The sequence below is a fragment of the Rousettus aegyptiacus genome, unplaced genomic scaffold (assembly GCF_014176215.1).
Source record: "Rousettus aegyptiacus isolate mRouAeg1 unplaced genomic scaffold, mRouAeg1.p scaffold_m13_p_1, whole genome shotgun sequence".
Taxonomy (NCBI): Eukaryota; Metazoa; Chordata; class Mammalia; order Chiroptera; family Pteropodidae; genus Rousettus; species Rousettus aegyptiacus.
The window spans coordinates 173,741,609-173,754,465 of record NW_023416284.1 but is presented as its reverse complement, the minus strand read 5'-3'; the positions used below and the strand labels follow the sequence as shown (position 1 = coordinate 173,754,465).

General features: G+C 38.3%; 1 protein-coding gene across 1 annotated transcript in view; it reads left to right on the top strand.

Moving 5' to 3' along the window:
- Positions 1-369: 369 nt before the first annotated feature.
- Positions 370-12,857, top strand: part of LATS1 (large tumor suppressor kinase 1) — a 46,125-nt gene continuing 33,637 nt past the window's right edge. The window contains exons 1-2 of the mRNA XM_016160149.2: positions 370-629; positions 10,900-11,382. Coding sequence (XP_016015635.2) covers positions 11,041-11,382 — 342 coding nt within the window. The 5' untranslated portion in view covers positions 370-629; positions 10,900-11,040. The remainder of the gene's footprint in view (positions 630-10,899; positions 11,383-12,857) is intronic.

The following is a 12,857-nucleotide window of genomic DNA, read 5'->3' as shown; positions in this document are numbered from 1 at the left end:
AGTAAAAATTAATTTATTTCAAAGCCGCTAGAAATTCTGAAGCCTGATGCCCACAGCGACGTTTCAAAGGGCAACTCATTAAGATGCGCATCTTTAGTCTATATCCTTCCATAGAAAGAGCTCAATTAAAAAGAGAGAGAGTTAAGTAGATGCGTGGCCTTGGGCGGGCGAGGGCCGAGTCTTATCCACCGCGGCGAGTCGTCTGGACCGCGAGCGTCAGGCGGGGGCGACGCGGGGCGACGCTCGCGAACGCGCAGAGGGACGGGCGGAGGGCGGGAGGCCGCAGGCGGCGCTCGCGCCAGGCGGCCAGAAGGGCAGAAGCCCCCAGTCCTCGGCCCGCGCAAGCGACGCCGGGAAATGCCCACATCCGGGAAACCTGCAGCGGAGTACGGCGGCGGCGACACCGAGTGGAAGGCAAAATGGCGGCGGCGACGGCGGCCTAGTGCTAAGGGGAGAGCCAGGTCCCCGCGCCCCTCGCGACGGGCCGCGCTGGCCCGTGGCAGCCCCCCCAGCGTCTCTCCCCGCCCTTCCCCTTCGGAGATACTTGGGGTCCCTGGGAGGGGCTCCGACCGCCTCGGCGCCCGCCCTCTGGCCCGCGGTCGCTGTCCAGGAGACCCGCTCAGTTGCAGGTAGGTCTGGGGCTGGCGTAACGGGTGGGGCTCACTCTCTCCATCGGAGCCCGAGTTGGCGGGGCGGTGGCCGCCCCGGCCCACGCCCGTCCCCGCTGGCGGGGCTCCAGGGGCTGCTGCGGACGGGCGGGCCGACTCGGCCCGGTGCGGGCCTAACTTGGCTGGTTGCGTGGACCTAAGATGAGCCCTGCCCTGGGGAAGCGAGGGTTGGCCGCGCTCGGGGCTGGATGAAGAACCCCAGGCTTTGCGGCCTTGGAGGTGCAGGTTAGGCAGGGAAGAGCCTGCCGTACTGGAGGCCTTGCGGCGATTGTCTCCCACTTCCGCCCCTGTCTGCAACACGCAGGGTTACCCGTGTAGGAGGGAAGGAAAAGCACAAGGTGGTTCTGAAGGAAAATTGCAGTCAAAGAGCTCCAGTTCTTTGCGTCCCGGAGGGACCTGATTCTGAATATACCTTGAAGAAATCCTGAGAATTTGTTTACAGTCCACTCTAATATTAGGTTACTGTTCATAGTTGGAAGGGGTGGGAGAGATGGAGGGATCTTTATGGAGTAGGAGTGTGTATATAAATACAGAAAATGAAGGAAAGAAAATTAAGGGAACACATATTATAACTGCAGGAAGAACTTGTAGCTTTAAGAATGACTCTCAGGTGACTTGCTTTAACCCCATTCTCTGACTTCTGCAATTGTTATTTTCTAAGGGAAGAAAGTTTAATGTTTGTCGACCTATATGTTAATATGACTTAAAATGTATGCCATTATGTAGAAGTTATTCGTAAATCTAGCAAGAAATATAGTCGCACACACATATTATTGTGCCACTTCAGTTTGGGAAATGGATTGAATGTTTGAGGTCGTCAGGCCTTTATGGATTATTTATTGAAGATTAAAAATCTTTATCAAATTTCCTACAGGAGGAAGAAAACGTAGGAATATAATTATTTATTATAATTAGAATAAATGTTCTCTGCTAAGATACCTACTTCTGTGATTTAACTAAAGTTATTTCTTTAGTAAGTTGACAGGTAAAATAGACTAGTTGATTCCCTAAGGCAGTGGAGGAATTTGACTGATTTAACAGTAAAAGAAGTAGCATTGTGTTCCTCTGATCAGCTGCTACTGCAAGAAACTAGATCATGGTACATACTAGGAAAGGTGCAGTCTTTCAGTGCTTGAATATTTATTGAACGTGTCTTGCCACTCCCTAAAAGCAAATAAAAAAATGTTTCTGCTACATTTTTTTTGGTATGATATCATCTGGATTTCCTTCTATAGGTTGAGTTTTTATTTTTGCTTTCGTTTTTAATGTTAGTCCTTGATGTTCTATATAAATATAGCCTTGGAAAAGTTCCAATTCTGCTCATTTAGTTTTTATTCTAGATGGTAGATTTAGATTAGTGGGAGATGTTTGTAGACCACAAAAATTATTTAGTCATTGAACAACATTTTTATCAAGTAGACATGGAGCTGATTTTTCGCATGAAGATGAAATACAGTGATTGTTCTCACTTTTGATTAGTTCATTCTTAGAAAGCAAATTGAAGAAAATGTCATTTTGCAGAGATTTCTTGAATATTGCTGTCTAAACAACTATGACTATGCTGCTAAGAAAGAAACAGTACATATTCCTGTTGCTGTTATAACTGATTTAGTCAGCATTGAGACAGGCCATCTTTTTTATAAACCTAATTCAACCCAAGGTAATACTCAGAAATCTTTTTATGTAATGATACCTGTTTTTACCTAAGTTGGACAAAGTACCAACAATATTTGTTTAGATTTACTGACATTTGCATATTTGATGAAGATCTGAATGTTCAAAGTAGTGGAGACTTTGTTTAGTCCAACCAATTTAAGTGTTCCTTCAAAGAATGAGTGAATCCTGAGCCTGCTCTTGGGAAAGTCGAGATGTAGGTATGATAAAAAGAGCCCTAGGCTGATTCCAGATGTGTGGAGCCCATGCCTAGCAGAACCCGAAGCTGGCCACATGACCTTAGGCAGGCCACTTTCCCTTTCTGGATCCATTTCCTTATCTGGGGAGAGGAAGAAACAAACACATTTATACACACACACACACACACACACCCCTCACTTTATGATTTGTGACTCTGTAATCTGGTAGGAAAAATAAGGGCAGGTACAAAAATAGAGCACAACCAAATTTATTTGATCATGCAAAGTGCATCTGGAGTTCAGAGAAGAGGGATAACAACTGAGTTCAGTGAAAGCTTTTTGAAAGAGGCGTTTGAATGGCACCGGACAGGTTGGGTGTAATTTCGACAAGAAATATGGCAGGGCTCTCCCAAGAAGAATAAACAGGAAGAGTAAGGGCATGAAAATAGAGAAGCACAAGATATATTAGCTGAGAACAAGTAATTTGGCTTGGGTAGGGTATAAGGTACACAGGAAGGGTGGGAGGTCTGGTCTGGGTAGATAGCGGAAAGAAGATAACATTTATTGAATTGATAACTGATTCTAAACACTTATTCTAATACATTTAACATGTATTAAGGTTATTTGACTCTCAAAATAACCCAATTAAGTAGGATCATTATTGCCCACATTTGAAGATGAAGGAACTGAAGCACAGCTTGCTGAGATCACACAGCTAGTTTGTGGTAGAACTGGGATTCCTATCGTTTGACTCTAGAGCTCTTTCTTCAACCACTAAGTTAAAGGAATCATTGACGGTTCACAGTAGGGAGTGACATGATCAGAAGGTTTCATTAGGAAGACTAGTCTGGCACCTGTGGCATGGGTTAAAGAGAGAAACTGTTTTGCCTTGTAGAGTTCTTTTTAAACGTCTCCTATTTTGAATTTTCACAAGTCGTATTAACAAAGATTATTTAGATTTGTTGAGCATACCTTGTTGGAGGGGTTGTAAATTAGTACGCTATTCTGGGGGGCAATCTGACAGTAAGTATCAGAATTTTAAGTATGCATTCTCTGACCCAGCAATTCCACTTCTGAGAATTTATCTCAAGGGAAATGCTTGATGGTGTGTGCACAAGAATTTTTATTGCAGTGTTTTTTTTTTTATCTAATTTTGATATATGTACAAGGAATATGTTATACACATGTAAGCTATGAATGATAATAAAATGAACTTCCATGAACTCACCACCCACCCTTAGAACTAGAATATTACCATTATTTATAATAGCAAAAAAACTGGAAACAACCTAAATGTCTTAGGAGGGAATAGATAAATTATGGTACATCCACATGTTGTAATTCAGTATATAGTTGTTTAAAAAGATAAGGCTGAATTGTCATATTTTCAGTTTTGAGACACCGTTAAGTCTGAAGCAAACCATCTATTAAGAATTTTTCATGGGAAAGAAAATATAGTTTTTATTAACCTTTAGTAACATACATTTAATCATTCAATTGTATACCTTTTTTTTTTTTAGTCATGATAAGGATGGACTTTCAGCCTTATTCACATTCAGAATCTGATTCTTCTGACTCTTCTGGGCTTTGGGTAGTTAACACATAACATCATGGTGACATACTTCTTTTTATAACCATAGCTAATTGTCTTGAACCTCTTGTCTTTATGACTGAGTATGTAATTTTGAAGCATATTGAATATAGGATTTTGTTTTCCTTTTTGCTTAGATTTTTTTCCCTTAAATGAGTGAGTGACTGCTGAAAATTAAAGTTTCTGAAGATAACTCAAAATGTTTTGATTTGACAGATGTGTCATGTCTGAGTGCTTGTATTTCATAAGAGCCTCTCTCACCTTCGAGGATTCTGTCATTTTATCTACATTTGGCAATTGTTTATGTCTTTAATGGCATTGCCAATTGAGTGACAAACGGTTTCTGAGTCTGTAATGCTACATCGCAGTGGAATCTTTTTGAGTACATTTTGAGCATTAAACAAGGGTCTAGATTTGACCATACCTAGTGCTTGCTCCCAGTGAAAATAATACAATTGAAGTGACAAGGAAATTTCACCTTTATTTAGCTGTATGCATTGTCTGCTATTTTAGAACTTTGCTACTTTGGAGTTGGCAGAGACTTTTTAATCTTGATTTTAAGATATACTCAATTTTAGAAATATTAGAATATAGAAAAGTATGCATCTTAGAATCAAGAAAATGCTCCTTACTGTAGTAGAAAGACATCTGTAGTATTATTATTTTTTGATAGCATATTGGACCCTAAATAGCAATAGCTATCTTCATAGGACCTGTGGTCCCTATGTCCTGTAATCACTCCATCAGGTCTGGATATGGCTCCTCTTGGTCCAGAGACCTGTGAAGTTACCTTTGTTCTCCCTCATTTCCCTACTCACAAAGTACACAATGGTAGAACAAGGATGGGAGGGCCAAAATAAGCACCACTATTAGAAAAGGAGAAGAGCGAGAGATAGCAGCAATTCTTGATCTATAATAATTTTGAAATTTTTGCAGGCATATCTGTGAAAGCAGCCAGCCCTGCAGGTAGGAGAGAGTCCTCGTTTGAACCTTGATTCTATTATCTGGGAGGAACTTTCTCATCCGTCGTTCTCTGTGACCCTTTGCCATTATTTTCCGAGGACCTCCCAGGAGTTGTTTTTCAGATATCCTTGGCCACAGATGAAGTGTGAGCTTTGAAGGGGATACTCCCTCTTTGGAAGGTGCACATCTTTCTCAGCTAAATTACTGCTGGTAGAAGTTGAGAGCCCAAGGCTGTCAAATTTTGAATAGTCAGAATTTTAGTTTGAGCTTGAATGGTTAACAAAACATGGTTCCCTCAAAGTTTATAAGCCTCTGATGTGTTTAGATCCAGTCAATTCCATGTGTCAGTAACCATAACCAAAGTTCACATGTGTTAGTAACCTCATCCAAAAGTTTGAGAACTCCCATTTCTCTTCTTAGTTGGTTATTTGAAGGCAGGCCATACCCTCGTTGTGATTTTTACCACTGAGGTATACTTTAGTTAGCTAAGAGGTTCCTGTGGGCATCTGTGCTCAAGGCCTTTTAATCCCATCTACTCCTGTTTGGAGTCTAGAAGCAAGCTGCTTTTCCAATCCTGTAAAACTTTACATTTCTGAACTCTTTCGGTTTTTTATTTCTGCTTGCAAATCAACTGCTTTCCTGACCGTATCATTTATTTATATTTTGCCAAATAGCCAGTAACCGCCAACATTCACTTCTAAGATTCACTTTTCATAGAACAAGTTCAGTAGGCTCCTTGTCACCATATAAGTTATAACAGGCAATAGCTATATCTAATGTTTTGCCACTGTAAAACATGGTTCTCCATTTTTCTAGCCCCCAGTATCAGTTTTTTTGAAGCCCTCATCCTGACCACTAAGCCAATACCATATTAAGTTTTCGTTTAGCAGCACCTCACTTCTAGGTACCAATATTAGTGTTTTGTTGTAGCAGCACCTTGCTTCTAGGTATTAGGACAATGAGAGACAAATAGGTCACGGCTACACCATATATGAAAACAGAAGTCTGACCAGCACCTCAGTAGCAATAGGCCCAAACAGTCAGGTCTTGGTCAGTAACTGCCAGCTTTCAACTCCAGACCAACCAGAGAAAGCCAAATGAGCCCTCCATAGGGTGCCCGCTTCGAGTTAGCTGGCCTCCAGCTTTCTTGTGGCAGCAGCCTACTGTCAGGGCACACCTGAATTCTTCTCCCTTTTTTTTCCTGTATAAACCTTTTCCACTCCCCTGCCTGCCTTTGAGTCTCTGCCAAACACAAGTGATGGTGGCTGACTCCCTTGACATAACAAGCTCTGAATAAATAGACTCTTCTTGTTTGGGTCAGTCTCTGTTTACTTCCACAATAATATTAGGTCTTTTTGTGGCAAAATAAATAAATAAATAAGTAAATAAGTAAATAAAATATCAATGACTTAACAGATTCTTATCTTGTTCGCACAAAGTCCAGTGGGGGTCAGTAGTAAGCCATCCAGTGGCTTAGGGACCCACATTCCCTCCATTTGGTGGAGCTACCATCTCAAAATATGACCTGCATGGTCATTGAAGCAGGAAAGAATGATGAAGAAACACACTGGCCTTTAACTGCCTCTGCCTAGAATCGGCACATATTACATCTGCCCACAGGGCTTTCGCCAGAACTAATCTGGGAAATAGAGAGGGTATATGAATATAGTCTCTTCCATAAGGACCTATCAGTGACGACTGGATGAAGATATGCCACATCTCCTCCATTACAACGTTTCTGAAATCAGAAGATGCAGATCATTTGAAAATGGAAACGAACATTTACATATAATGTTTCTGTTATTTCCCCTGAAAAGCTCAAGTTGATGTGATATTGTTACATAGAATTAATAGTTTCTTTAAAGAAAGCCTATGTTTTGGTGTATTTTAATAAGAATAATTCGTAGTAGAACCATTCCCAGATCCCGAGTGGTATAATCATTTCCTTTCTTTTTTTATTTGTTACCTTTCTGTTTTAGAAAATTTCAAGCATACACAAGAGTAAAAGGAATAGTATAGTACACTCTCAGGTACCCACTACCCAGCTACAATAATCATCAATTTATTGTTCCTTTTGTCTCAACTATATCTCTGTTCATTTCACCACAAATCCAAATTATTTTGAATTAAATCCAGACATGTTATTCACAAGTATTTCAACATGTAGGTGAAAGAAATAAACATAAACTAATTTTTCATTTATTTAAACCTGAAACATTATTTAACATATACTAGAATTTTGTCATTTTTGTGATCATTGTGCACTCACCTGGATGTTAGCAGTAGTAGAAATTACATTATCAAAATGTAGAGCTATAGGACTAGAATGAATCTCTGAGGAATAGTTTTTTGGTTAGGTAAGTTTGGGTAACACGACATTCTCTTGTAAATTCACGTAATTGTGTAAAAGAATATTTTGGTGGTTATGATCCTATTTTGATTAATAGTAATATATGTTAGAATATGCAGTATTAATAATGATTTTATTTCCTGTGGCTAATGTAACACACTACTACAAACTTGATGTTTTAAAACAATGTAAATTTATTCTTTCACAGTTCTGGGGGCCAGAAATTCAAAATCCGTATCACTGGCCCCAGATCAAGGTGTCGGCAAGGCCACTCTCCCTCCAGAGGCTCTAGGAGAAAAGCCATTCTTTGCCTCTTCCAGCTTCTGTTGGCTGCTGGCATTCCTTGTCTTCTGGCCACATCACTCCTGTCTCTGCTTCCATAGTTACATTGCTTCTATGTGTATCAAGTCTCCCCTTCCCTCTCATAAGGACACTTGTAATTACATGTACTGCTTACCTGGATAATCCGTGGTAATCTCCCTATCTCAAGATCCTTAATTTAGAGACATCTACAAAGTCCCCTTTTCCAAATAAGATAACATTTGTGGATCCCAGGGGTTAGGAGATGGATATCTTTTGGGATGCCATTATTTAGCCCACAACAGGTGATTCTCTGTTGAGGGAAGTGAATTATTTGGGACTTCTACTTTACATAATTATATAATATTTGAAGTTTTTAATAAGAATGCATCTTTTTATAATTAGAAAAACACCCAGCGTTATATTTTCTTAAGAGTAAAAGGAAGGGATAAGCCACCTGCATTTATTAGTTCAACAGATATTTTTGCACAGCCTACTGCTTACCAGGTCCTCTCTTAGGGCCATGGAAGGAAATGCTGTATCCTGACAGAAACAAAACTGTGCTTTTTTCCCCCCTTCCCTACCAAAAATGATCTTGGAAATGGGAAAAAAAACAAAATGATGGTTAGCTAGCAGTCGAAACTCATGAGATACTAAAGGAGTGCCTAGCCGCCGCAAATGAAAGGCAGCCTAGATACTAAGAGAACTAACATGTGAGATCGCACAGCCCGCATTGCGAATCCTTGATCGTGGAGAAATGATAGGTTCCAGAACCAGAAATAGAAAATATCTTCACTTCAAAAAGGGTGAGAAGGTGAATTCTGCCAATTTTAGACTGGCGAGCTAAATGTTAAATCTAGAAAAATTCATTAGTAAGCTATTAATCTTTTGGGAAGGCATAGGGGGAAAAATGCTTATCATTAGGGTCCATCTTTTTTCATGAAAGCACAAGCTGTCCTAATTTCATAAATGAAGTAATTATCAGTAGATTGGGATTTATTATAGACAGAATATGTGTAATTTTCAGCAACACAGTGACAAGCTTCATTATTTTTGTTTTTACAACATGGAGAAATGTGCTTATCAAGTAGAATTTGATTGATTTATAACTATTTCAGCAATTGTACCATGAGAGTACTGCTAATAGAGGTGGAGTCATCAGGAAACTGCCTCTGATGGTCTGCTTCAGGAATTTATCCTGTCTCAGGCCTGCGGCAGCTATTCATGTATGTGTACATATAATTAATGTTCATAAATATTTTAAGAACGAAAGGCTTATTTTAACAGCTCTAAGATATCATTAATACAATGAAGTTTACTCATCTAAAGCATATAGGTCAGTGGTTTTTAGTATATTTTCGGAGTCCTACTACTATCACCATAATCTAATTTTAAAGTGGAAAATGGCTTTATTTAATATGTAGTGTTTTGAAGCTTGCCCTTTTTACTTAAGAATATACTTATTCACGTTAGTACATTTAGAAAGAACTGCGTCCTTCTTTTTACCAGCTGCTTTATCACATATAAATATACTATGAATTACTCGAAAAATTATTCATGAGCATCTAGATTGATATAATCTATTGCTGTTATAGATGGTGTTGCAAGGAACATCCTACATCTTCAGACACTTATGTGTCTGTTTCTTTAATTGTATTGCATTGTTTGTCTTAGTCCTTGTTCAAGCTGTAAGGTAAATCTTGTTACTCCAACCATTTTGTCCCTTAGAAGATAGTTGTTGAGAGAATTAAATGCCTAAGTCCACATTGCTAATAATTAACAGAACAAGTACTTGAATAATTATTTTGTTTTTCCATTATAAGTACTGTCCTTTTTTTTTTTTTTTTTTTTTTTTTTGGTCAAACTAGAGTGTAGCCAAAAGAGCATGACTAGAATTAGGGAACAGCTAAAGGAACTGGGGATATTTAGGAGACATGTCTATTTCATTTGTTCAACGTATGAGTTCATTGAGCACTCACTGTGGTCCAGGTTCTGATACAGGTGGTGGACAGACAGTGGTTAAGAAACAAATAAGGCCCTCTCCTCTCGGGGAGCTTTATTTCAGTGAGGGGAGATAAACAATAATTAAGAAAACAAGTGAAATCATTTTAGATAGTGATAAGAACGATCAAGAAAAGTAAAACATGGTAGTTAGGTGACCAGGGAAGGGTCTTTGAGGAAACAGGGCTGGTACCTAAATGACAAGGAGATATCTAGATCTATTCATAGACATCTTTATGTAACAGGAGTGGTGATTATGTCTAATGAAAATAGAAGTAGGCTCCCAGTAGATGATAATTATCAAAGTTTCACATCCCAGTGATACCACTTACAAACTATTTTACCCAAAGTCTCTGAACCTCAGTTTCCTCATGTACAAAGTAGAGATAGTAAACCTACCTCACAGGGCTGTTAGGATAGTTAGCTAAGGGTGTAGGCAAAGTTGTTTAGCATCAGCGCAGTAACAGGCTGTCAGCATGCACTGAGTGAGATTTCATGATGCTCCACATAAAGAAAATATTTCTCAGTTTGCGTAGATTACAAGTGGAATGGCTTTCTTGAGTTAGTGATTTTCTATCAGTGAAGACATGTAAGTAGACTTTGGATGTACATTGTAGAAGACATTTATGCATTAAATTAAGACTAGGTAGGGCATGTTGTCTTCAGAGGTCCTTTCCCCGTCCCATTGTTAATAAGTGTACCATCTCTAGAGTCCCAGTCCACAGTTAGGGAAGTAAACCTAGGTATCTGTTTTTGAAGAATAAAGGTATCTTCCTGGCTAGTGGATTAAAGACCTTTTTAAAGCAACAATACTCCTTTCTCTAAAGAAATCTTATTCTTGAAGCCTAATTTGTAAAATCTAAAATTGGAGCTGCTAGGTGAAGTTGATGAGAGGTTGCCTGTTGTATTAATTATTCACTTAGTAATCCCTTGCATTTGTATAAGTTTTATATGCTTACTAACCATCACCTAAGGTAATTTTATGGATTAGGAAATAGCCACAGATAGGTTAAACAGCTTGTTTCTGTCGTACAGTAGTCCATAGTGGAGCCAGAACTATAACCTAGGACTCTAACTCCTACATGAGTGGGGTTCCCGCCCCCCGACAATTCATGATACTGCATTATAAGTTAATCACTTTATAATCACTTTACGTATCTTTTTCTTTTATAGGGTTATTTAAATTGTGAAGAATTTTAATATTGCAGCGAACTTCTACAAAGGATCTTTTTCAGTTTTTCTCGAGAAGGCTCTGGATCTCTCAAGTAGCTCTTACAGAAGTCTTGTGTGTGGGTTATATAAATAGATGTTTTCATGAAGAGGAGTGAAAAGCCAGAAGGATATAGACAAATGAGGCCTAAGACCTTTCCTGCCAGTAACTATACTGGCAGCAGCCGGCAGATGTTGCAAGAAATTCGGGAATCCCTTAGGAATTTATCCAAACCATCCGATGCTATTAAAGCTGAGCATAACATGAATAAAATGTCAATTGAAGATCCTCGACAAGTCAGAAATCCACCTAAATTTGGGACTCATCATAAAGCCTTGTTGGAAATTCGAAATTCTCTACAACCATTTGCCAATGAAACAAGCCGGAATACTTCAGAAGTAAATCCACAAATGCTTCAAGATTTACAGGCTGCTGGATTTGATGAGGTGAGAACTTTCAAAGACAAAAGAAAGGATTTTTCTTGCTTTGTACTACGTAACACATTTTAAGTGGTCTCTTGCTTAAAGGTTTCCTCTGAGAGAATTTAACATGTATGCAAATTTGTATACTCTACCAGCAAAGAATGTTGTTCACAATTCCATTAATTATTAAAACTCAATAATTATTCTTTAGTTTTCTCTCTGGTCTCTGAGATTTAAAAGGTCAAACCAGGAAGTCAGAGTGGAAGTACAGTTGAAGGAAGCCACAGGTGAAGGCAGGGTAAGGGCATCTGTTTGTAAGAGCTCTGGTGAGCTAAGTGGCTATTGCAGAAATGACAGCTCTAAGCATAGGAAGTTTTAAGTTTATAGTGCAGAAGAAATATCGGGTTTCCTTAAGCACTTAGGTTTACATCACTCTTCAGGCCCAAATCTTAAAATCACAAAAACTAAAAATTTGCATGTTGCTCAACTCTAAGAATTTCAAAGTTTTATTTTAATGAAATTTCAGTTCATGTTAATTATGCCAAGTTTTTAATATTTACTTTCAGAACTCATTTAAAAAGTTTTTATAGCACATATATTTAATCATATTTTGTTATTAGTAAAAATAATTCATGATAACATACATTATACGAATATTTTAGGTGGCCTAAATCATTTTAGATGAAATTGGCCATGGAAAATATAAATATGAATAATCAAGCATTAATTAATTTTTTTTCAAAATCATGAGAACATTTTTCCTGATCATAAAAGTAATATCTGTTCACTGCTAAAAATTGAGAAGTATAAAGCAAAAACTGAAGTTACTTTTCGGTCCACAACACAAAGATAACGACCCTTAACTATTCTTTTCTATTGTTAATATTTTGGCGAGCACATTTTCAGATCTCTCTATATTTTAAAAATGAAAATCTTAAGTTTGCATTATAGTGAAAGGGAAATATATGATTAAACTAGGAAGAAAAAAGATTATTTCTGGTTTATTCTATTAATCCATTTGATTAATATTCTTATAATTTTTAAGCATAAATGTTTTAAAAATATCAGATTTGCATGAGAAGACAGAGAGGAAGAGAAGACCTGGGATTTTTTTTGGTTAGTAGTTGGAGGATTCAGGAAATGGCTTGAATGGAGATTCTCCAGAGTACTGAACTTTCTTCCCAGTCTTTTAGCCAAAAGGTGAAGAATAAAGACACAGCTAATTCACTGTTCTTACTTTTTCTTTTATATATTGCTAGAGAGAGTTTAGAAAACTACACAGCTAATGAAAAGGTTCTTAAGTGGTAAGGTGTTATGTCAGATAAGTTACCTCAGTAGATATGTATGTGTGAACTCATCAGTCAGGATAGTTAATCAACATGTTCTGTATCTTTAAGGAACCTAAAAATTCTTCCTAATGTAGACAGTTTTAAGAAATCTAAGGCGTTCGTCTGTGCCCTGTTCTTTTATCTTTTGGCAATAATAACAATAATTGCTTT